Raw genomic sequence first — 23233 nt, forward strand, 5'->3', positions numbered from 1 at the left:
CCCCCCCCCCCCCCCCCCCGTCCAGCAGCGTCCACAGCTGCCGACCCCGAAGCTCCATTCATTGCCCAGTTCCAAATGCCTAGGAGAGAGAGTCTGAATGGGCCAGCCCAGCCCCTGGTCAAACGGCCACCATTGTCCAAGCAGCTATGGGTACATGTGGGGACAAGATCTTATAATACAGCCCAGCTGGGAAGGGAAGGCACCCCAGAGGACATCTTCACTTGACCATCAGCCCCCCAAGGGCAGGGATTTCTTTTTTTTTCACTGCCATATCCTCAGCACCTAGGACAGTGCCTGGCACACAGCAGGTGCTCAGTCGATATCGTGAAGATGAATTAAAAATTGAGTCCTGAAGTTAGGGACGCCCAGGATTACAGGTTATTTGTTAAGCACCTACTATGTTTCTATCTACACATTTGTTGAATACCTACTATGTGCCGGACCTGATGCTAGGCACTGGGGTACAGGGACAGACCACGGTTGTCTCAGGCTGCAGGGGCAATCGGCTGACGAGTCGACAGGTAATAGCCATGTGGCCTGATACGTGCTGTGATGAGGCGATTCAGACCAAGGGAAGGAAGATTTCAAAGAGTGGCCTGCAGGGACCATGAGCAAGAACTAGAGCACGTTTGAACCAGATTGGTTGCCAGTAGCAGAAACTTTGCTGACGTAAGCAGCATATATAGTTCACGGACTTGTGTACCGGAAAGGTCCCAGTGAGGCTGGATGCAGACAGCAGACCCCATCCTCCCTGCTCTTCCTCACACTGGCTTCGTTCTCAGACTTTCTCCTTGTAGAGGCAAAATGGCGACCGGGGTGTTAGCACAAATCCCAGGGAAGGCTCTCATCAGCCACCCTGGGTCATGTGCCTCTCCCTAACCAATCACAGCCCTGGGTTATATGACCACTGTCTGGGGAGCCAGAAAGTGGGTGTCAGCCACATCCAGCTACGACCTGTTACCTATAAAGGAGGGGGGTTCCCCAGATGCTGCTACCCACGGGGAGACAAATCTCGATGTTCGGTAAAGGAGCAACATTTGCAAAGGCTTGGAGGCAAATTGATGCAAGCTTCCCATGTGCTGAGGGCTAGAAGAACACGTGAAAAGGTGCTACGAGGTGCAGATGAGGGCAGGAAAATTAATTCATCTGTCCGTCCATCCTTCCATCCATCCATCTAGGAAATACTTGCTGATTGCTTACTTTGTGCTGGGGCTGGGGATACAACCCACATGGAGTGCTGACTTTGGCCCTGTTGGGGGGCTGGTGTGGGAAGATTTGGGGTCATGATGGTCCCTTGGGGTTGGCCCCATTTCACGTAGCCTCTCCCCCCCCCCCAACTCTGTCTCTGTCCATCACTGTTGGTCTCTGTCTCTTTGTATTTTTCTGTCTCCATCTTGGTCTCTGTCTTTCTGTCCCATCTCCATCTCTGCATCTGTCTCTGGGGCTCCTTGTGTGAGTGTGTGTCTCGCCTTCCCGTCCCCCCCATCTTTTTCATTCTCTATCTCCCTTTCCCCATCTTACCTCTCTCCCTCCCTCTCTCTCTGGGCCTCCGTGTATGTGTGTTTGCGTGTGTCTTGCTCTCCCCCACTCCCTCTCGGCCCCCGGGGTCCCCACAGATGCTGAACCTCTTTGTCGCCGTCATCATGGACAACTTTGAGTACCTCACCCGAGATTCCTCCATCCTGGGTCCCCACCACCTGGATGAGTACGTGCGTGTCTGGGCCGAGTACGACCCCGCAGCGTGGTAAGGAGTCACCCGCATCCTCCAGCCACATTGCCCACCTTTCTCTGGTACTAGAGCCCGCGAGGCTAGGTCAGGCCCCGGACTTTGCGGCATGGGGTCCCTGGGGAGGTAGCTGGGATCTCCGAGGGGTCAACCTGGAGGAAAGAGATGAGAGTCAGCGCCCCCACACACTATAGGTGAAATGGTTGGGGACCACCCCTGCCCAAGGCCCAGGCTTTCTGGGAGATGAGGGAAGGAATCAGGCACTGAGGATTTTGCCTCCAATACTCTCCCCCTCACTGAGAGGCCTCCAGATGGTGAGGACAAGCTAGCCAGGCCCCCGGGGAGGAAGCCAGCGGTCTCTCAGCCTCTGCTGTCCCGGGAGCGATGGGAACGGGGCCGGCCTAGCTCCCTTGGCAGAGGGGATTGGCTGAGAGATCACAGTGGCGCTGGACAGTGATCACAGGAGGCCAGGGCAGAAGACACAGGGCCTCAGGGTCTCTCACATTTCCACGGTCGCAAAGGGAGCGAGCTCTCCTACCCTTGGGCACCAGAGTGCTCCCGACGGACTGACAGGCGAGGGTTCCAGAGGGTCGTCTCCACCCTGTGCACGTGGGAAGCAGTACGAAGCTGCTCAGAGGAACCATCCCAACCCTCAGCCCCCACCGACCGCTAACTGGACAGTCTAGTCCAGGCTGGGCCTGGGGCCTGAGAAAGCATTAAACGGGGGCCCTCAGCAGCCGGGGTGCTGGAGGGGAGGCCTCAGGAGGAAGGTGGGGAGGAGCCCAGCTTTGCCGTTCCCACAGCCCTAGACAAGTCCTCCCAGAGACCGAGAGGCTGGGGTGAGCCATGGGTCTGGGGGCTTGACTTTTGGCTGGTTCCTAACTCTTCCTCTTTCGATTTTAGGTCATAGCAGTTGGATGCTGTCCCCCTGCCCTCTACTCCTCGAGCTCCCCCTCCCTGCAGTGTAGCCCCTGTAGATTGTGGAGAAGGGAGATACAGAGATAGCCCTGGGGGAGGGCCCCCCAGCCCCCAATCCCACCCCCACCCTGGCCCAGAGTTTTCGCCCACCCCAACCGAGACCCTCTGCCCCCAGTCTATCTGGGAACAGCTCGGGGACCCTCCCTCGTCCCTGAGTCTCCCCCACCGCTTCAGAGCCAGGGGGTCCCCAGCCCCTGGCGTCACGACCTTGCTGCGTGCGCGGGGAGCAGCCTGAGCCCCGCCTTCCACTAACCCCTGTCTTCTCCTTTCAGTGGTCGGATTCATTATAAGGATATGTACAGTTTATTGCGCGTGATATCTCCCCCTCTCGGCTTAGGCAAGAAATGTCCTCATAGGGTTGCTTGCAAGGTTTGAATTCCACTAAAACCTGCTAGCATCCATGGAATGAGTGTGGCTTGGGGTTCTTCAATATATATATTTCATATATATATATATATATATAAAAAACAGAGCCATCTCTCTCTCTTGCATTAAACTAGAGAATTCTTAGGCAACAGAATGCAGTCACGTAGACTCGATGAAGCATGGGACATAGTCTCTCTGTTCCCTTCAGCCATTTCTGCTTGCTGTTAGCTGAAACTGCCCATCCCAGGGTCTCAACGGCACCCCAAATCAGACACATGGGGGGGGTCGGAACTGTACATTGACCCCCCCCATCACCTCCACTCTCTCCCCCTCCACCCTTCGCCTCCCAAAGCCCGCAGCCCTCCTCCCGCCGCCCCGGCCCCCCCTCCCCGTCTAGGCCCCCTCAGAGACCAGCCTCAGCCAAACCAGAGAACTTGACCCAACTTTTAAAATAACATTGAGCCAGAGCTGTGCCAGGCCCTCCACAATGAGAACCCGCCTTTCCTCCAAGTCCCACCAGAACCATAGCTCAGAGTCAAAATTGAAGCTGACTTTTCTCTTTTCTCTCTCTCTCTCCCTGCTCATGAGCAGTGAAATAATCCTTTTTTTAATGACCTTTTCTTCCATTTTTTTCCTCCTGTTTTCCATTTATTTGAAACACCTATTTTATTGTTCTCTGCATCTTTCTCTCTCTATTTTTTCGGCTCGTGTGGTTTTTTTGGTTTGGTTGGTTTTTTGTTTTGTTTTGTTTTTTTTCTGGTTTGGTTTTGGTTTTGGGTTTTTTTGGTTTTTTTTTTTTTTCTTCCGTTTCTCCCTCTCCCTCCACCCACCCCTTCCTTTGGTTCTCCGTTCCCACCCTGTTTTGTTTTCGGTGCTGCCAGGGGCCGCATGCCTTACCCGGACATGTATCAGATGCTGAGACACATGTCTCCGCCCCTGGGTCTGGGGAAGAAGTGCCCGGCCAGAGTGGCTTACAAGGTAGTCTACCCTGGCCGAGCACCGGCGTCGGGCACTGGGGATTTTTCAGCGCTGACCAGGAGCAACCAGCCGAGTCTCTTTTTCCGGAGTTACTCTTCCTTTTTTTTTTTTCCCTCTTTTTCTTTTTTTCCCTTTCCTCCTCGAGTAACTGGATCATGACCGTCCCTTGACTCTAAGCAGCACACTGTGTCCGTCTTTTCTGATGAGTGTGTCTTGGTGTTTTGAGACTCCATTATGGCCGACACGCCAGGGGGAGGGGGAGGGGAGCCCCCAGTCCCCTTGCACCTGGTCCCCTGGGAACCAAATTGGACATAAACATGCTTCAGAGGGAACGCCACCTCGCCTCCTTTCTGCCCACCCAGAGCGGCCCCCACACCCACGCCCAGGCCGGGGCAGGTACCTCGAGGCCCAGGGGGGAGGGGCTTTGGCCCCAAAAAGGCGAGGCCCTGCCCCACCATCTTTTGTAGCTTAAGCCCCCAGGTCCAGCGGCCCCCCACATACACCTGAAGCTGATCTCTGACCTAGGGCCTTGGGGGATTCGAGACCTCCCAAGGAGTACCCAGAGCCTCTCCTCCCTCCACCTCTCCGTCCCCCCCAAAGTTGCTTCCCAAGCCCCCACCCCTATGCCACCCATTCTCCCCCAGACACCCCAACATGCCTCTCCATTGTTCCAGAGTGGGCAGGCAGGCCGCAGCTGGACCCCTGGACCGTGGCACCCTGATGCAGGCCATGCACGCTGCCTTGGCGGGGGCCTGGGGCGGGCAGGCACCATGGCCGACCGGGGGATGGTGCATGCTGGCTGAAGGAGCAGGGGTCCTGCCGCCAGGCGGCTGGGCTGGGCCACCCCTCCAGACCCCTGTCCCGGAATCTCCCTTGGCACCCAAGGACAGATGCTCTGTTCCCTCCAGCTCATCCACGAGAAGTTTAGGGATAACCTTAAAAATTGCCGCCCCCTCTCCCAGAAAATTTCCCCATCATCCTATTCTCCCATCCACCTTGACCCCCCCCCCCCCCCCTCCCCCCCCCCCCCCGTGTCTGTGAGAGTCCTCCCTCCTTCCTGCCTCAAGTAGCCATCTCCCTGCGACCTCATTCCTCCTCTTCCTCCTCGTCCTCCTCCTTCCCAGTCAAGGCTGGGAAGAGCTTTTCCCACCAGCATCTCTGACAAGCCTCTCCCAGCACCTGTCCTTCCTTTAGCTTTCCTTTTGTACCTTCTCTTGGCCTCTGCTTGGCTGCGTGTGTGTGTGTGTGTGTGTGTGTGTGTGTGTGAGAGAGAGAGAGAGAGAGAGAGAGGGAGAGCATGCGCATGAACCCCCTTCCCGGTCTCTGTGCAGGGCCACCAGGAGTCCATAAGGCACCTTTGTGCAAATTTGAAAAGGACACCCTTTCCACAAAACATTTTGTCTCTTGGAAAATTGTTGTAATCCATCCATGTGGCAAGAACAAGAAACTTCTTTGCTATAGGCTGAAAAGTTGTCATTTAAATATACAAATCCATGATTTCTAAGACGGTGAGCCCTTTGTGCAGTGCACAACCTGGACAGCTGTGCACAGTAGCCCAGTCTGTGTGTGTTTCTCTGTCTACCACCTCCCTCCCTGCCCCACCCCAGTCCCTCTCTTGTGTTCTGTTCTGGGTTTGCCATCCCTCTCCCCATCTCCAGCTCTGTGTTTCCTGCCGACACGTGTCTGAATCCCCTAGTGAACGCCTAACTCACCCTCAACCCCCATCTCCATGCCACCTCGGCCTGGTCTGGTGCCCACCAGTCCAGCATCCTCTCCTACATCACCAAGCATAGGGGACAGAGCCCCTGCTTGGGACATGGGGAGTCTTTTCTTCCCTGGGCCACGGGAATGCCCCCTCACCCTTCCCCCTGCCATCGCACAGAGCCAAGATCTGGACATGCCCCTGAGAAACACTTCCCACGGAGCTATGAATGAGTCTCGAGATTCCGTCTGCATGTGCACCCCTGTCTGCTGTTCTGTGTGTCACGGCCTCGCTGCATGTCTGCGAGGGGCCGCCCCGTCAGCGGGGGGGCTGCCAGCCTGCTGCTTCTCAGAGGAATGATGTGGTCTGTGCCCATCTGGTCTGGTCGGGGCCGAGCCGGGGGTGGAGGTGGGAGCCGGCGGCCCCCCGGCGGCTGTGGCCGTGGACCCCTGTGCCTGGCTGCTGCATGATCTGCTGCGATTCGCCTTGCGCTCTTCTTCTTTGGGGTCAGAATGGCACGGAGCCATCCAGAAGAACTCTGGGGCAGGGCAAGGAAGGGTCTGGGCCACCCCGGGAAATGCCAGCTTTGGGGTCCAGCGTGCGGTAGAGGGAAGGGCGGGGGCTGGTGGCCTAGGAGAGCCCCAGAGCTCTCCCTGCAGGCTGCAAAGGGAAATCGGTAAAGGGAGTGCAGGGGACGGGTTACCTGAGGGTGGGGAGCGCCTTAGCCACTGCCTTCAGAGTTCTTCCCGGGCTCCCCGGGTAGTGTGGGTCTGGCTCACGGGGGACCGGGAGGGGTGCCTGGTAATGACTGCCCCCGCCTTTGGTTTTCTGTAGAGGCTCCTTCGCATGGATCTGCCCGTGGCCGATGACAACACCGTCCACTTCAATTCTACCCTCATGGCTCTGATCCGCACGGCCCTGGACATCAAGATCGCCAAGGGTAAGGGCAGGGGTGGGAGCAGAGAGGTAGGACAGAATGGAATTGGGGCCTGGGAGGGGAGAGCCATGGGCAGCCAGGGCTCCCACTCGCCCCCTGAAATCAGAGGAGCCACTGCTGCGTCCTGATCTCCACGACCCAGGCACTCCCTCGGCAAACACCCGGTGCATGCTTCCTGCGCCGGCACTTCCGCTTCCAGTGGGAGGGGCTTTCCCAGGAGGGTCCGGAGGAGTCATGTGGACACCTGGGGGAGAAAAAGCTCCAGGCAGAGGGACCAGCAGGTGCAAAGGCCCTGAGGTAGGAGGCCGTCCACCGGTGTGTTGAACCGACTTGCCCTCTGAGCGAGGGGGTGCATGACAGACTCACATGTGAACAGGCTCCCTCCGGCCACAGGGCAGAATGGATTGGGACGAGGTCTCAGTGGAGGCCACTGGCATAATCCAGGCACACGCAGTATGGCTGCCTAGACTCAGGGGATATGGAGGGTTTGGGTTCTGGATATCTCTTGGGAGCTGACCCAGCCAATGGCTGATGTAGGGTGTGAAGGAAAGAGAGGAATCAAGGCCACCCCCAGGGGTTGGGGCCTAAACGCAAGAAGGACAGAGCTGTTGTTGCCTGAGACAAGGGAAAGGTGGGAGGGGTAGGTTTGGGGTGAAGGAAGGGCAGGAGGTGGGTGTCGGCCTGGAGACACAGGAAGCAGGCGACTCTCCAGCTTATACGTCCTGTGGGGGACGCCTCCCCAGGAGGGTTCTGAAGGAGGCAAAGGAATGGGTTTTCCTGGCTGGGCTGAAGGTGAGAAGTCAGGAGGCATCAGACGCTGACAGGAGACTGGACAAGCTCTCCAGGGAGATGAGTGTGAGCAGAGAGACACCCCCCCCCCCCCCGCCCTGCAAAGACAGCCCGGGGCCACCGCAGGGTTAGAGGCGACTGAGAAAGGGTGACCAGGGAGGTGAGTGAAGGCCAAGGTGGCATGGGCTCCTGGAGGGTGTCTCCAGCGTGTCAGACACTGACAAGGACCAAGAGTGACCCGTGGATTTTGTGACAGGCAGTTCTGGGGGAGGGGCCAAGCCCACCCCAACGCCTGGAATGGGGTTTGGAGGCCTGCCAGTAGCCCCAATGTGACTTGGCAGCTGACGGGACAACAGGGCAGAGAGAAAGGTGCACGCAGGTCATCAGGGGGCCCAGGGGCTGGCAGAAGGCTGAGTGCATCGTCCAGCACCAGGCAGGAAATCGGGGGGCTAAAGAGAGGGGTCAGGGTTCCACCAGCTGAAGCCACCGGGAGGTCAAGAGGAAGGAAGACAGAACTTCAGGGACCCACGTTCATTCCAGGATCCCGAGGGGAAGTGGGGGAGGAAGAGCTAAGGCCAGCAGTTGCTGGAAAGGTGGAAGGTTTCCAGGAGGGAAGTCAGCGGCTTCCACTGGGACATGCCCAGCAGAGGAGGGTAGGTTGAGGACAGACAGACTTAGCCAGGAAGTGTGCAGGTGATGGTTCAGAGAGCAGAAGGAGCCCCCCCCCACCCCATAGCAAGAGAGAATCAGAGCAAAGATAAGGCCCAGGGGAGGGCAGAAGTGGGGGCGGGGGATCAGGCCCTCGTCCAGCACAGCCTGGAAACTCTTTCTCATGCAGTAAGTCAGACGTGAGCGGTTCAAGCCTACCAGGCAGCTTGGTGCCCGGCAGAAGTCCGGGCCCAGGTTCTGGCCGTTTGTGGCTCTGCACTCCCAAGACTGTTTTCATGTCATTGTGGTTGAAACTGGTCCACGTCCCAGCCCAGGGAGGGGAGGAAGCAGAAGGGCAGGCAGCAGATTTCTTATAATCAAGTGAGAGAGTTATGTTCTGTGGGCTCATCTCGCCCACCTGCCCTGCCCTGTCCTCGCCATAAACCTGAGCAGGTGATCTCACCCCCTCCAAGCCTCAGTCCACGTATTAGCTACCTACGCCACGTAACAAACGACCACAAATGTAACAGCTTAAAACACCCACTTAGGAGCTCTCAGTCCTGTCAGTCAGAAGTCCAGGCGGGCCCAGCTGGGCTCTCCAGGGTCCCACAAGGCTGAAATCAAGCTGTCGGCCAGGCTGGGCTCTTCTCTGGAAGCACTGGGGGGAAATGTTACTTCCAGACTCATTCAGGTGGGGGCAGAATTCAGTCGCTTGTGGCTGTGGGACTGAAGGCCTGTTTCATTGCTGGCATTTAGCCAGAGGCTGCACTTAGCTCCCAGGGGTGCAGTGCAGCTCATCTTTTGTGTACTCCAAATCTGTCTGACCTCTCCTGCCACAAGCTGGAGAAAGCACTCAGATTTGCAAGGGCTCACCTGATTAGGTCAGGCCCACCCAGATAAGCCCTGTATCTTACAGTCGGCTGACTTGGGACTTTAATTAGATTTGCAAAGGCCTTTCCAGGCAGTCCCTAGGGTAGCATTTGATCAAATAACCAGAATCTTGGGGCAGGAGGCGGGGGCAGCTTTAGAATTCTGCCTGTCATGCTTCTGTCACCTATAAAATGGGTCTAAGAGTGCACCCACTCTTGGTCTGCGATGCCTTTGTGACCCAGCTGCTGTTTCTCTCTGGGGACCTGTTCAGGGGTCCTGAGAGAACTCAAGACTCGAATTCAGTGATTCCCTAGAAAGACTCAGAACCAAGAGGCACTGTTGGACTCACAGTTACGGTTTACTATGACAGAAGGATACCGGTTAAAATCTGGAAAGCAGAGGCACAGGGGTCAGGGTCCAGGGGAGACCAGGTGCAATCTTCCAGGTGTCCCCTCCCAGTGGAGTCTCGTGGGCAGCACTGATGCCCCCAGAAACAGGGCGTGACAGCCCAGATGAAGTGCGGCCAAGCACGGAAGCCCACCCAGCTTTCGTGACCAGAGTGTGTGCTGGGGGTGGGTCGTGTGGGCTGATCTTAGTCCCTGAGACTCCAGCCCCTCCAGAGGTCACACTAACAGTGGGTCACACGGCCCAAGGCCCCCACGGTAAATCCCATTGTTGGGGTAAACTGTGTGCCCGAGGCCCTCAGATAAACAAAGACACTTTCATCCCACAGGACACTCTAAGGAGTTAGAGGGGACCTCCCAGGAGCCGGTCAGGGAGCAGTCCTTTCTTATGGAACGTGTAGGGTTTGGACAACCTTCTGAGTTGTCCTTTACCATGAGGACACCTTCTGTGAGACCCCAGTCAGGCCAGACACTACGACACCCACCAGATTCCCCACCTGAGGATCTCAAAGGCTCCTGGGAATGTGCCTGAGTTCCGCTGTTGCCGTTGGCACTCCCACGCAGGACGCTACTCAGTTCCCGGAGGGTCATGCCCCCGCGTCTCGGAGCCAGGCACCTCTCCTTGTCCTGACCTTGGTGAGGGCACCAGGCCCTGCTGGAGCTCCACGGGGAGCAGCTGAGCCAGTCTCCGGGGTTCAGGAAGTGCTTGGGGAACAGTTACAACAGTGATGACAGCCACAGCCTTTTTGGCTGAAGTGAGTCTCAGGCAGGCTGAGAGTGTAACACTTTCTTTTTCAGCAGCTCGATTTACTTCTAAACACACTGAGCTCGTTTCCAGCGGGCAGGGGGCAGCGTGGGAGAACGGATTAACCTCGGTCATTCAGCTCCTCCAAAAACTGGGAGGCCATTCTTAGCTAGATACTTGGGAGAGAGGGGGCAGCTCCCTCTGCTCGCCTCTGTGTCCCCTCTCTGTCCGTCCCTCTCCGTCCTCTGTCTGTCTCTCCCTCCTCCCCACCCCTCTCTTCTCCACACCCAGCAGAAGCTCATCTTTGGGGAAAGTCCTTCTCTCTTCATGTTTCTCTTTTTCCTTGATGTCGTGTCTGAACCCCTGAATTCTTCCTCCAAGGGACTCCGTCTGTGTCCCTTCATTGCCCCCCTGCCCTCCTGCTTCCCCTGGCCAGGCACTGAGGGCAGAGCCAAACACCTGAACAGACGGAAACCCAGTTAGCAGACCCACACCCCCAGCTGCACGCTAACGCTCCGACTTCCAGGGGGAGCACACAGAGCTGTATAAACACGGAGCCCCTGTGCGCTACTGGCTGGAAAGATAAACCCAGAGCCAACTAGTACCAGACATCTCTGTGCCTGCCTGGCATCCCCCGTGTCTGCGTGGTCTCAGCCCTGACATGCCACTGGTTGTAGGGGGACCTCAGCTTCCCAAAACAGGAGTGCCTCCTGCCATTGTCTTAGAAAGGGCCACAGTGTGGTCTAACCCCACCCAGGGCCATTCAGGACTCCACATGGCTGACCGGCCAAAAGGCCACTGTCCTGCCCTTTAATCCCCCCCCCCAAAGACCAGACTCTCTCTGCAGGTGGGATCTGCCATATTCTGGAAGGTTCTGGGATGGGCCTCGTGGGAGCTAAAAGGCTTTTGCCCCGCGTGCACCAGAGAGGGTGACCTCCTACCATGTTGGCCATGGCTTACTGAAGGAGAGCATTCGTTGAGTGCCTGCTGTATGCCCAGCCCTGTGGTTGGTATGTGGGACACAGCCCTGAAAGACCAATGAACCTCCAGCCCTCCTGGGGCTGCAGACAAACAGGCGACAAACAATAACATGATGAATGCTCAGAGTATGTACCGTTGGAAGGTGAGGCATGCAGTGGAAACAATGGGGGGGCAGGGGTGTGGCCTGGGGATTCCGGTAGGGGAGGGGTAAACCCTAGGTCAGCAGGGCGCAATCCTGCCCCCAAGGCACATGGGCAAGGTCTGGTGACATTTTTGGTTGTCACATCTAGGGGGGTGTAGAGGCCAGGGATGCAGTCACATGTCTTGCAGGGACAGACTCTGAGACCAGCATCATGCAGGGTGGGATGGGGGAGGGGAGGACCCCAGAACGATAAACCCTGGGACACAACTGGTTTGTGGGGACTGTTGTCTGCATCCAGGAGGACTTGCTTGTCCTGCCCCCACCCCCCACCCCCCACCCCGGGTGTTGTAATTCTGTACCTGGGGGAGGAATAAGACTGAATCAGTCTGGAGGGAACCCCAGGACCCCAGCTGGAGGCCACCTTGAAATCCACCCCCCTCAAGAATTTTCCCTTTGTTTAAATGTGAATGACAGTCCTGAATGGGAGACTTCCCAGTGAGTTGAAGCAGAAACAGTGGTTCTCAACCAGGGGACACTTGGCAATGTCTAGGGACAGTATGGTTGTCAGGACTTGGGGAAAGAGGTGCCACTAGTACCTAGAACGTGGAGGCCAGGGAGACCGCTCTCCACCCTACGGTGCCTGGGATGACCCCCAAACCGAGAATGATCCAGCCCCAAGTGTCCACGGTGCTAACTAGGTTGAGAAACCCTGCGCAGACTCCCTTACCTAACTCGCATGCCAAGAGCGGGCGCAGCCGTCTGCCCGGGCTGTCGTAACAAAATACCAGAGACGGGGCGGCTTCCACAATTTATTTTCTCATGGTGGGAGGCTGGAAGTCCAAGGTCAAGGTGCCAGTGGGGTTGGTTCCTGCTGAGGCCTTCCCCTCGGCTTGTAGACAGCCACCTTCTTGCTGTGTCCTCACATGGCCTGGTGTCTCTGTCTTACAGGGACACCAGTCCTCTCAGATCAGGAACCACCCTTATGACCTCATGTAACTTTAATTACCTCTTTAGAGGCCCTACCTGTGAATGCAGTGACATTGGGGATTAGGGCTCCAACATGAATTCGGGGGGGGGGACAAAATTCAGTCCTTGATGGCAGGTGTGTTCCTTTTTTTCACGAGGAACAGGAAACATAATAAGCTGGAAGGAGAAAGTGACTTTTAATAGAAAATGCCATGTTCTCTTTTTTCCCTTCCTGGGTCTCTGAGAAGGAGCCACACAGCCCCCGGGCATCTCACTTGGCTACAGCGGACAGCAGACAGCTGTTCATTCCAGCTGCTTCCCATAAGGAAAGACAAGCTATAGGTTAGGTGAAGGGTCTTGAGAGCTTAACAGCACAGGGGACTTTCCCGCAGGGTCTCCGAGGATAGTCCTGACTTCCCAGCCTGAGTCCTGACCCACGAATCAGCCCCACCCCATGCGGCTTGGCCCCAGCGACCACAGCCCCCTGCATCACCAGTCGTGTAAAGACCAGACCATGGAGTTCGCCCTCTAGTGGGTGAGATGGGGAACAACAACATGAGGTGATTTGTAGGAAGAGAAATAAAGCAGGAGAAGCGCCTTCAAGAGGATGGGGGAGGGCTGTTTCAGGGAGGAAGGCCAGCTTGACCTGTCTGGGTTTGGGCAGGGACCTGAAGGAGGTGAGGAAGGGAGCCACACAGACATTCGTAGAAAGAACGATCCTGGCAAAGGACATAGCCTGAGCAAAGGCCCTGAGGCAGGACCGTGCCTGGCATGTTTGAGAAACAGCGAGCGAGCTTGGTGTGTCTGGAACCGAGTGCGCAAGGGAGGAAGTAGAGGAAATGAGGCCGGGGGGCCTTGTGGGCTCCGGTTGAGGACTTGGGCAATCACAGGAGCGAGGGAATGGCAGAGCGCCGAGGGCTGGGAGCAGAGGCGGCACGGGACTGACTCGGACGGCCACAGGCGCCCTCTGGTGGCGGAGGCGGGGAGCGGACACGGAGCCCGGAGCAGAGGCTCCTGTGCTAGTCCAAGCCGGTCCGTCCCGCGTGGCCTCGATATTCTCGCTCCAGAACAGGTTCTGAGCTTTCCCTGCGCAGTAGCAAAAAGGCCCTTCTGAAGGATCTTTCCCACATAAAGACACCCGTGTCCAGGGTCACAGTTACACGGGCGAAGATGAGTGAAAACTCCAGACAGTGCCCGGCAGAAGTCTGTGCTTTGACCCACGGTTGCGGAGGAGGAGGGGCTCGAGCGGCGGTGCAGGGGGCGGGCGGGGGAAATGGAAGGGCCGAGAGGGCAGACGCTGGGCAAGGACAGCTCCACAAGGAGTGGAGGCAGAGCGGGATGATGGGGGTGCTGAGGCCAGGAGCAGCTAAGCAGCCGGCAGGCCCCAGGGGATGGCTGCAGCACCCTGAAACACTTCTCTGCTGGCTGGTACCGGCCCCTGCCCCTCCCCCCCCCGGAATGCCCCCCCACCCAATTCAGCAACTACAGGGTTAATATTTGGCCCAACAGGGGGCCTTCTGACCCTTGCTCTAGCTCTGTCCCTCCAGACCTGCTGGTAGAAGTTTGGGCCGGTGTCCCTGTGCCCAGAGTTGGGGCATCTGAAACGGAAGTAGAATTGGCGGCCGGGTTGGCATAGCAGCCAAGATGGAGGAGAACGTGTCCCTGCAACAGCCCCGGGGTCTCCAGCCCACTAAGATTTGCTTCCCACTCCTGTTCCATGCCCTTCCTGGGTTGGCAGTGGGCTCTGTTCACCAGCCACCGTAACAGAGTTTTAGAAAAAGAACGCAGGAGTGTCCCTTACTGGCCACTAAATGCCCTGGCCCCGAAGGGGCAGCTCCCTGTGCCCGCGCTCACGCCTCATTGGCATGGCCCCCGGCCAACCACAGGGGCGGGAAGTCAGGCTCCCGCGCAGTCAGGCAGGATGGACCAGGAATCACTGGCAAAGAGCCTTAATGACCACGGTGGCCGGGGTGAGGGATCAGGGATCGTCTGTGGCTAGGGGTCACGTCCATGGGAGGGGACACTTGGTTGAGGGCGAAACATCCCCCATCGGGACAGCTCTGGGACAGCCTGGCCTCTCCGGGGCTTACCTCAGGCCCCGCCTCAGACCCATGGGCCGCTGTCGCAGTAATTCTATGGCAGACACTGTCCTAAAGCTACACACGTATGAACTGCTTTGATCGTCAAACGTTCGGTGAGGTAGGGCCTACTGCTGTCATCCCATTTTGCAGATGGGAAAACTGAGGCACACAGTGGTAGACTAAGACCTGGGCCGCGCAGTCGGTAAGTGGGAGCCAGGCTAGGACCTGTGCCGTCCCACTCCTCCTGCTGCTGACTGTCCCCCACACAGCAACTCCACGGCCCTAGCCCTGACACGGACCGGAGCCCACATGGTGATTCCTCCCCTGGGACAAGCCCCCAGGGAACTGGTGACCCGTGGGAAGCCTGAGCTGGCAGGAGTTGCCGGCTTTCCAGCTGCCCCGGAGGCTGGCTGACACCCAGGCAGGCAGTCAGGGCCTCTCTGTGCCCACGTTGCAGGCGGAGCCGACAAACAGCAGATGGACGCTGAGCTGAGGAAGGAGATGATGGCCATCTGGCCCAACCTGTCCCAGAAGACACTGGACCTGCTGGTCACCCCTCACAAGTGTAAGAGCCTCGCCTGGCCTGGGCTCTGCCCCTCCAGGACGGACGGGGGTGGGGAGAGAGGAGGCGGGTGCAGGGGCTGGGCTGGTGCCTACAGAGCCCGCACCCACGGTGAGCTCGCCCTCTGCCCGCAGCCACAGACCTGACCGTGGGCAAGATCTACGCGGCCATGATGATTATGGAGTACTACCGGCAGAGCAAGGCCAAGAAGCTGCAGGCCCTGCGCGAGGAGCAGGTATGGCCCTGGGCCCTGGCACCCTCCCCTCTCGTGCCCTTTGCCCTATGGGCCCCACAGTGACAAACCAGAACAGCGGGGAGTGGCCAGGACCCAGGACAGGTCACCGGAAAGTAGGGCTGTGCCCAGGAGGTGGCCTGGATAAATTCATCAATTCAGCCAACACTTATTGGACACCTACTGTGTGCCAGGCACTGTTCTCAGCCCTGGGGATGCAACCGTGAGCAAAACAGACCAGAATCCCTGTGAAGCAGACATTCCAGTTGGGGAAAATGACTTACATGGCAGGAAACAGTAAATGCCATGAGAAGGAGTGCTGGGGGAGAGGGATGCAGTTTTGAAACAGGTGATCAGGGAGGCCTCCCTGAGGAGGTGATGTCCAGAGACCCGAAGGAAAAGGATAGGGAGTGAGCCACGTAGATATCTGAGGGAAGAGCACTCCAGCAAAGGGAACAGCCCCCTCAGAGGCCCTGCGGCAGGACTTTGAGTTTGGAGAACAGCGATACGGCCAATGGCCAATACGGCAGAACACAGTGAGCAAGAGTGGCGGCGAGGGGGCGCCTGGGTAGCTCAGTCAGTAAAGCGTCGGACTCATGATCTCAGCTCCGGTCTTGAACTCAGGGTGTTGAGTTCAAAAAAGAGTGGAGACAAGGGTGGGGAGGTGACAGGGCAGACTAGGTAGAGCCTTGGGGTCCCTGGGGAGAATTTTGACTTTTGCTCTGGGTCAGACGGGAGCTCCTCGGGGCTCCTCTTAGAGGAGGGAAGTGAGCACACGCTGGTGATCGCTGGCGCCCCCTGGTGGCCATGGCGGGTAAGGGCTGGAGCAGGGAGCCCTGGGAGGGCCAGACCTGGGTGAGAAGTGATCACATTCTGCGTGGACTTGCAAGGAGGAGCCTAGCGGACTGGCTGCTGGATGGAACCTGAGTGTGAGTGTGCGTGTGTGTGTGTGTGTGTGTGTGTGTGTGCTGGGGTGTCAAGAATGTCTTGGGCTAGGGGGGCTGGGGGAGTGCGGGAGTGGGGAGCATCCTCTGCACAACATCCCAGCTCTCTCTCAGCTGCAGCTCTGGCCGGACCCTGAGCCTTGAACACCCTCCCCAGCCCGCTCCCTGCCTTTCCACCCTGTGCCCACACATCGCTCTCTGCCTCTCCAGAACCGGACGCCACTCATGTTCCAGCGCATGGAGCCCCCGTCTCCAACACAGGAGGGGGGGCCCGGCCAGAACGCCCTTCCCTCCTCCCAGCTGGACCCAGGTGGAGGCCTGTGAGTGTGGCTCTGGCCAGGAGGTGGGGATGGGAGGGCAGGGGGTGCCATTCTCCCACGCGGACACCCCTGGGGTGCCCCCCGCCACCCTGCCCTCTGTCCCCCCACACAGGATGGCTCATGAAAGCAGCATCAAGGAGAGCCCGTCCTGGGTGACCCAGCGAGCCCAGGAGATGTTCCAGAAGACAGGAACATGGAGCCCAGAGCGGGGGCCTCCCACTGACATGCCCAACAGCCAGCCCAACTCCCAGGTACCTCTGTCCCCCACCACCTCCCAGGCCCAAGGAGTACAGGAGGAACAGGTGCGGGCCCCACAGCCGCAGCCACATACACACCAGGCCACCCCCGAGGCCCGACGGTTGGGCCGCAGGACTCACCTGGCCTCTCACTCTGTCCCACAGTCCGTGGAGCTGCGAGAGATGGGCAGAGACGGCTACTCTGACAGTGAGCGCTACCTCCCCATGGAAGGCCAGGCCCGGGCCGCCTCCATGCCCCGCCTCCCCGCGGAGAACCAGGTGAGGGCTTTCACCCACCCCCGGGGCTGGACTCGGGCCCCTGGGGTCCAACACGCAGCCCAGGGCGTCTCTGTCCTCTGGGACCCAGGCTTGGGTGAGGCCACCTGCACCCTTGGCAGCAGGGGGCAGGCCCTGCCACCCTTCCTGGCCACACTGGGGTGCCCGAAAGACCTGGCCCTCTTACCTCCTCCCTGATGGAGGGCAGAGAGGGGAAGGGGCTCCCCCTGGGGCAGGATACAGCCGTCACTGCCAAGTGCTTTCCCTCCACCCAGTTTGGAGGTGCCCAGGCAAGAGGATGCGGAGGGCATGTAGGGGTGTGGGGGGGGGTTGTCGGGGCCAGGTGAGCTGCAATCAAGAATACACACACACACACACACACACGCACGCACACACACTACACGTGCATATGTGCTCATACTGCACACATGAACGCACACGCGTGCACACGGGTCTGCTATCGGGAATTTGGCGGGTCCTAGGACCCGGTAGCAGAGTGTGGGGTGGGCCTGGGGGCAGCTGGGGTTTGTATTTCCCATCTGGTCTTTGTGGGGGCCGGCGAGGAGGGACAGGGGCGTGTGCCTGGTGCGTGTCTGTGTGTGGCTGCTTTGCCCAGCTGCGGCGCCCACTGGGTTATGGGGGGGCGGGGGGCGTGATCCCACTGCCCCAGGCTCGCAGGGACGGGGGCACCAGAAGCCAGAAGCATGGCTGGCTGCCCGCCCAGCCTGGGAGGCAGGGTGGCGTGTCTGGCTGTGGCGGGCTTCCCGTGTGCTGTGCCGTGGCGTCTGCACGGGGTTGAAGGCTGTGCTGGGCCGGGGTGGCCCAGGGACCTGGCCTCTGGCTGCTGAGAACTTGGGCACCTAGCTGCATGTGGCTGCCAGGCCCCCTGTCCGCCCCCAGGATGGAGTCGCTGGGCCCCAGGAGAGGGTCGGGACAAGCCGGCTGACGGCCCCCCCTCCCCAAGCTTTGAGTGTCAGCCAGAGCCAGGGCCGGGCGCATTGCATGAGGCCGAGCCCAGGGCCAGGGGCCGTGGCCACGCCATCCCATCTGTCGGTCTCGTGCCTCTGCCATCTGTCTGTCTGTGTGGTGTCTCCTGTCTGTCTCCTCTGTGCCCGAGAGACGCTGGCCAGCCCGGCCTGGGGTCACCCACGCACCAGGGACTTTAACCCCTTTCTCCCTGCCCCCCCCTCCCCCCGCCCAGGTTCCTGTCCCCAACCCTGGCATCTCCATGTAGCACTCCTCACTCTCCCTCCTGGCTTTTATATTTATTTTCTTCTTTCTGTTTTTCTGTGTGCACCATCCCGTGGGGCTGTGACAGAGGAGAAGGGGCCGGCCACGTGGGAATAACCTCAGTGTATGTACCGCACCGCCCGCCTCCCAGCTGGGCTCCGGCCCCCTCTTCCCGCCCACCCCCCCTCGTGGGAGTCCTGTCATCTACTCCACCCCTTGGACCCCACCCTTTCTTTGCAGACTGCGCCCCCTTCCCCTGTGAAGCCCCATCCTTGTGTGTTGTGTCCTCTGTGTGCCCTCCCGGGATGGGGGGGAGCTGCCCCCCAACCCCCACCAGCCAGGAGGTGCCATCCTTCCGAGAAGCCTGATCTGCAGCCCCGCCTGGCCCACTCCTTTTCAGAGCCTCGTTCCCCTGACACCCCCCCACCCCAACCCTCTGGTGCCGAAGCCCTATGTCCCTTAAAACTGCAGTGCCACTGGCCACTCGGCTGGGCCAGCCCTGGGTGTCGTCTTCCTCCTCTCCTCTCCCAGCGCCAGAGAACCACAGGTCCCTCTCTGGGGTCTGACCCAGGAGGCGCAGCTCGTGCAGGCTCCCAGGCTGCAGGCCAAGAGGAGCAGTTCCCCCCAGGGCCTCAGATGCCAGAGCAGCCCCTCAAGGGCTGGGTGCGGGAACCAGACTTGGGCGATCAGGAAAGCCTGGTCCCAGCTAGCCCGAGGAAAGACAGTGAGGGGGATGCTGGGCGCCTGGCCCTGAACACGTAGGAGGCCTGACCGCCGCTGTGGGAGGAGAGTAGGCAGGAGTGAATGCAGGGCGCTGCTGCCCCGTGCCCCCGGATGGCTCTCTGGATGGGGGAAGCTGTCCCATTCAGCGCACCTGCCTGTCCCTGGCTGGACGCCCAGGGCTGGGTGGTACCCCCCAGGGTGGTCCTGAGAAGCAGCAGTGGGGGATCGGATGGGGCCTCCGGGCCAGAACCCAGGATGGGCCTGGGAGGAGGCAGAGGTGTCCTGGGACCCTGGCGTATGAGAAGCCGAGCCCCATGGCCCACTCGTACTCTGCCCCAGATGGTCACAACTGGTCACCGAGGGCTGATGGGGCAGGACAGACCAGGACCACTTGGTGCGGGCCGCTGACCCTGGCCCGCTGGCCTGTCCACCCCCCCAGACCATCTCAGACACCAGCCCCATGAAGCGCTCGGCCTCCGTGCTGGGCCCCAAAGCCCGGCGCCTGGACGACTACTCCCTGGAGAGGGTGCCGCCGGAAGAGAACCAGCGGCACCACCAGCGGCGCCGGGACCGTGGCCACCGAGCCTCTGAGCGCTCCCTGGGCCGCTACACAGACGTGGACACAGGTGGGCTACCCCGCGGGACCCAGGAGACAGGAGGGCAGGGGGAAAGATAAGGCAGAGCAGGGCAAACATTGAGGGAGAAAAGGAGAGGCCTGGATGGGGAACAGGACACTCAGGACAGGACCGAGGGGCCCCAAGTTGGGCCAAGTGCTGCTCAGAGCCTGGGTACCAGACCCCCGAAGCCCACCAGGCCCTCCTCGGTCCAGGGGAAGAGGCCCCTCTCCAGAGCCAGCAGACCCCCTGGGTGACCTCCTGGGCATACATCCCACCCACCTATCCCTCCTTCACGGTATCTCTTTGTCTGACCCCCCCCCCCCACTTGGCCCAGGCTTGGGGACAGACCTGAGCATGACCACCCAGTCCGGGGACCTACCATCTAAGGAGCGAGACCAGGAGCGGGGCCGGCCCAAGGACCGGAAGCATCGGCAGCACCATCACCACCACCACCACCACCACCCCCCACCTTCCGACAAGGAGCGCTATGCCCAGGAGCGGCCTGACCATGGCCGGGCCCGGGCCCGGGACCAGCGCTGGTCCCGCTCGCCCAGCGAGGGCCGTGAGCACATGGCGCACCGGCAGGTGGGTGTGGCACCAGTCGCCCCTGACCCGAGGCCCTGGGAGACCAGTGCGGGTGGGGGGAGGTCATGGAGGGGCACACCAGATAGCCACTCTAGGCAGGGTCCTCCCTCTCCCCTCTCCCCGTGACCTCTGACCCTGCCCACCATTGGGGGTCCCCAAGCCCCAGGGGAACCGGGCAGGGGTAGGCACTGCCCCCAGCCACTCTGGCTCCCCACTCTGCCCCCCCAGCCCCCCTGCCCGCCTGCCGCCCCCTCCCCTGCCCCGCAGCTGCTTCCTCTTTGGTTGTGGATCACGTTTGAGTTTCTGGCCAGCGAGGTCCTCACAGCTCACGCCCCCGCTGGCTGCCTGCTGCCTTTTGCTTTCCTTTAACCCGGCTTCCGTTTTTGTTTCGATTATGATTTCTGTCCTCTGGACGCCTGTGAGTAATTTTTGAAACTTCTGCTATTTAACCCCGGAACTTACAAAACTCCATTTCTCATTTCTCTTTTCACTTTGTTGTGTTGGTTTTTGACTTCCCCTCCCTCCTTGTCTCTCCCTCCTCCTCCCCTCCTCCTCCTCCTCCTCCTCCTCCTCCTCCTCCTCCCCCTCCTCCTCCCTGTGGCTTGTTGCTTTTCTCCTTTTTTTCCATTCAAATGTCCTGTGTCCCCCCCTCCTCTTCCCGGTCCCTCCCCTGTCCCCTTTGGTTTTCCTTTGCCCCCTCCCTCTCTCCCTCTCGTCCTCTGTGTCTCCTCCGTCTCCTTCTGGTTGATTTTGTTGTATCTTTTTTTTTGATTTCCTTTGTTTCAATTTTCGTGTAGGGCAGTAGTTCCGTAAGTGGAAGCCCAGCCCCCTCAACATCTGGCACCAGCACTCCGCGGCGGGGACGCCGCCAGCTCCCCCAGACCCCCTCCACCCCCCGGCCACACGTGTCCTATTCCCCCGTGATCCGTAAGGCCGGCGGCTCGGGGCCCCCACAGCAGCAGCAGCAGCCACAGCAGCAGCAGCCGGCGGCGCGGCCGGGCCGGGCGGCCCCCAGCGGCCCGCGGAGGTACCCGGGCCCCGCGGCCGAGCCTCTGGCCGGGGAGCGGCCGCCCGCGGGGGGCCACGGCAGCAGCCGCTCGCCCGCGATGGAGCGGCGGGGCCCGGCCCGGAGCGAGTCCCCCAGGGCGTGTCGCCACGGCGGGGCGCGGTGGCCGGCGTCGGGCGCGCACGCGTCCGAGGGGCCCCCCGGTCCCCGGCACCACGGTTACTACCGGGGCTCCGACTACGACGAGGCCGATGGCCCGGGCGGCGGTGGCGGGGAGGAGCCCCGGGCCGCGGCTTATGACGCGCCACCCCCTGCGCGACACGCGTGCTCGCCCAGGACTCCCCGGGCCCCGGGCCCGGCCTGCGCCTCGCCTTCCCGGCACGGCCGGCGACTCCCCAACGGCTACTACCTGGCCCACGGACTGGCCAGGCCCCGCGGGCCGGGCTCCCGGAAAGGCCTGCACGAAGCCTACAGCGAGACCGACGACGACGACTGGTGCTAAGCCCGGGCGAGGTGGCACCCGCGCCCGCCCGGCCCCCCCACGCACCCCACGCACACGCCCCACGGGGAGGAGCCGCGCACAGGCCGCGGGGCCACCTCGCTGCCACCTGCCCAGCACACAGGGGAGGCCCGGGAGGGCCCAGGAGAGGACCTGCCGGACGACCCCGGACTCTGGAGGGAGTCCCCAGGACCCGGACACACCAGAGTGTCCCGCAAAGACCCTCGGCCGGAAAAGCCGCTCCTGGGCAGTGATGCGCCCCCCACCCAACCCCGACTCCCCCACCCACGACGGGGGCCCTCGGGGGCAGACAAACCACACAGCCAAGGGATTCGAATTAACTCAGCCATTTTTGGAGAACCTTGGGGAAATGGAAATTAAAAAAAAAAAAAAACATTTTTAAAAGAAAAACGGGGAGAAAAAAAATCGCTTCTATTGATGAGTTTTATCATCTCAATCGAATCTTTCCTTTCCCTGGTGAACGCGAGCTGGTGGCCCGTGTGTGGCGGAGAAGCCAGAAGTGAAGCCGAAACCCAGCGTCCCACACAGACCTCCACCAGACACTCACACCCCACACACGTTCTCAGACACACACAGGAGTGCTTGCTGGTTATACCAAACCCTACTATTACTGCCTGCAGAAATCAATTTAAAAAAATAAACAATTTTAAAAAGGACAAAAAAATTAATGATTGAGAAAAGAAGCATTTTTTCTGACATTTGGTCCTGCTTGAAATAACAAAAGAAAAAAAAAAACCACCACCACCGATTTCCTTTGCTTCTTTTTTCCTTTTTCCTACCTTGTTTGAAAACTGTGGGCTTGGGACTGTGAATTACTGCATGACATTCAAAAAGAAAAAAAAAAATAAAAAAGTTGAATCAAAGGGCTTTTGATTGGACTGGTCTTTATCCTTCTGCAAAGTGCTCCCCGGGCCTCTTTGGGGGAAGGTGGAAGAAGACCCTTTGAAAGTGTTTGAAAGTAGCTAAGAAAGCTGTGACTCTCTAGTCATCCAGTCTTTGCGACGTCTGGGTTGCTCCAGAGCCAGCAAAGAACAAGGCGGACAAGCTCTGTTCCTCACCGCGCTTGGTGGCCAGAGCTCTAGAAATCCTGGCTGCCTTAACAAGCCCAGGAAAGCAAAGGCCAAAGATGTTAGCCAGGTCCTTGCCAGCTGTCCTGGCTGGAAGGCGGAGCAGTCCCCCCACCCCACTGTCACCCCCTGGCGTCCACCCTCGGGCATCCAGGTCTCCGGCTGTCAGCCTGCCCATCAGGTTCTACCTAAAAGTAACCATTCTGGAAGATCAACCATCCTGCATGACCATCCTGCGTGATGGGGCCAGGGGGACCCTAGGCACCACCTGTGAGGCCCCAAGCAGAACTCCTATTGGAAACACCCTGGCAGTGGGGAGTGCTAGAGGTCAAAGGTCAGCGCAGTCCCCCCATGGGGGCAGGGGATGGTCCCTGGCCAGCTCAAGACGCAGGCAGCCGAGCAGAGGTACAGATGGAGGTGGGGTTCTTACACAAGGGACTGACAGCCTTCCCTCTGTCCCCCTTCCAGCCCACCCAGGGCACCTGCCTGTACACCCCCACTCCAGACTTCCGGAAGCCGGCCCCACAGACGAAGATGCAGACGACTCCCAGCCTGCCCCCATCCCCAGGACCTCACCTCCCTGCCTAGTCCGTGAATGTTTC

The 23233-nt window shown here is 59.7% G+C and overlaps 1 protein-coding gene across 3 annotated transcripts in view; it reads left to right on the forward strand.

The window, feature by feature from the left end:
* The window catches only part of CACNA1A (calcium voltage-gated channel subunit alpha1 A), a 214655-nt gene extending 192224 nt beyond the window's left edge, over nt 1-22431 (forward strand). For 2 of the 3 annotated variants that reach the window (XM_040629220.1, XM_040629219.1), the window contains 12 exons: nt 1617-1744; nt 3952-4048; nt 6585-6690; nt 14771-14878; nt 15010-15110; nt 16262-16371; nt 16484-16622; nt 16773-16886; nt 18202-18237; nt 19276-19462; nt 19788-20038; nt 20836-22431. In XM_040629220.1, the coding sequence (XP_040485154.1) occupies nt 1617-1744; nt 3952-4048; nt 6585-6690; nt 14771-14878; nt 15010-15110; nt 16262-16371; nt 16484-16622; nt 16773-16886; nt 18202-18237; nt 19276-19462; nt 19788-20038; nt 20836-21546 (2088 nt within the window). In that variant the 3' untranslated portion in view covers nt 21547-22431. Of the gene's footprint in view, nt 1-1616; nt 1745-2976; nt 3074-3951; nt 4049-6584; nt 6691-14770; nt 14879-15009; nt 15111-16261; nt 16372-16483; nt 16623-16772; nt 16887-18201; nt 18238-19275; nt 19463-19787; nt 20039-20835 lie in introns of all 3 variants that reach the window. The other variant, XM_040629218.1, reaches the window with a different exon arrangement.
* Nucleotides 22432-23233: the final 802 nt, after the last annotated feature.

The sequence above is a fragment of the Ursus maritimus genome, unplaced genomic scaffold (assembly GCF_017311325.1).
Source record: "Ursus maritimus isolate PB19 unplaced genomic scaffold, ASM1731132v1 scaffold_14, whole genome shotgun sequence".
NCBI lineage: Eukaryota > Metazoa > Chordata > Mammalia > Carnivora > Ursidae > Ursus > Ursus maritimus.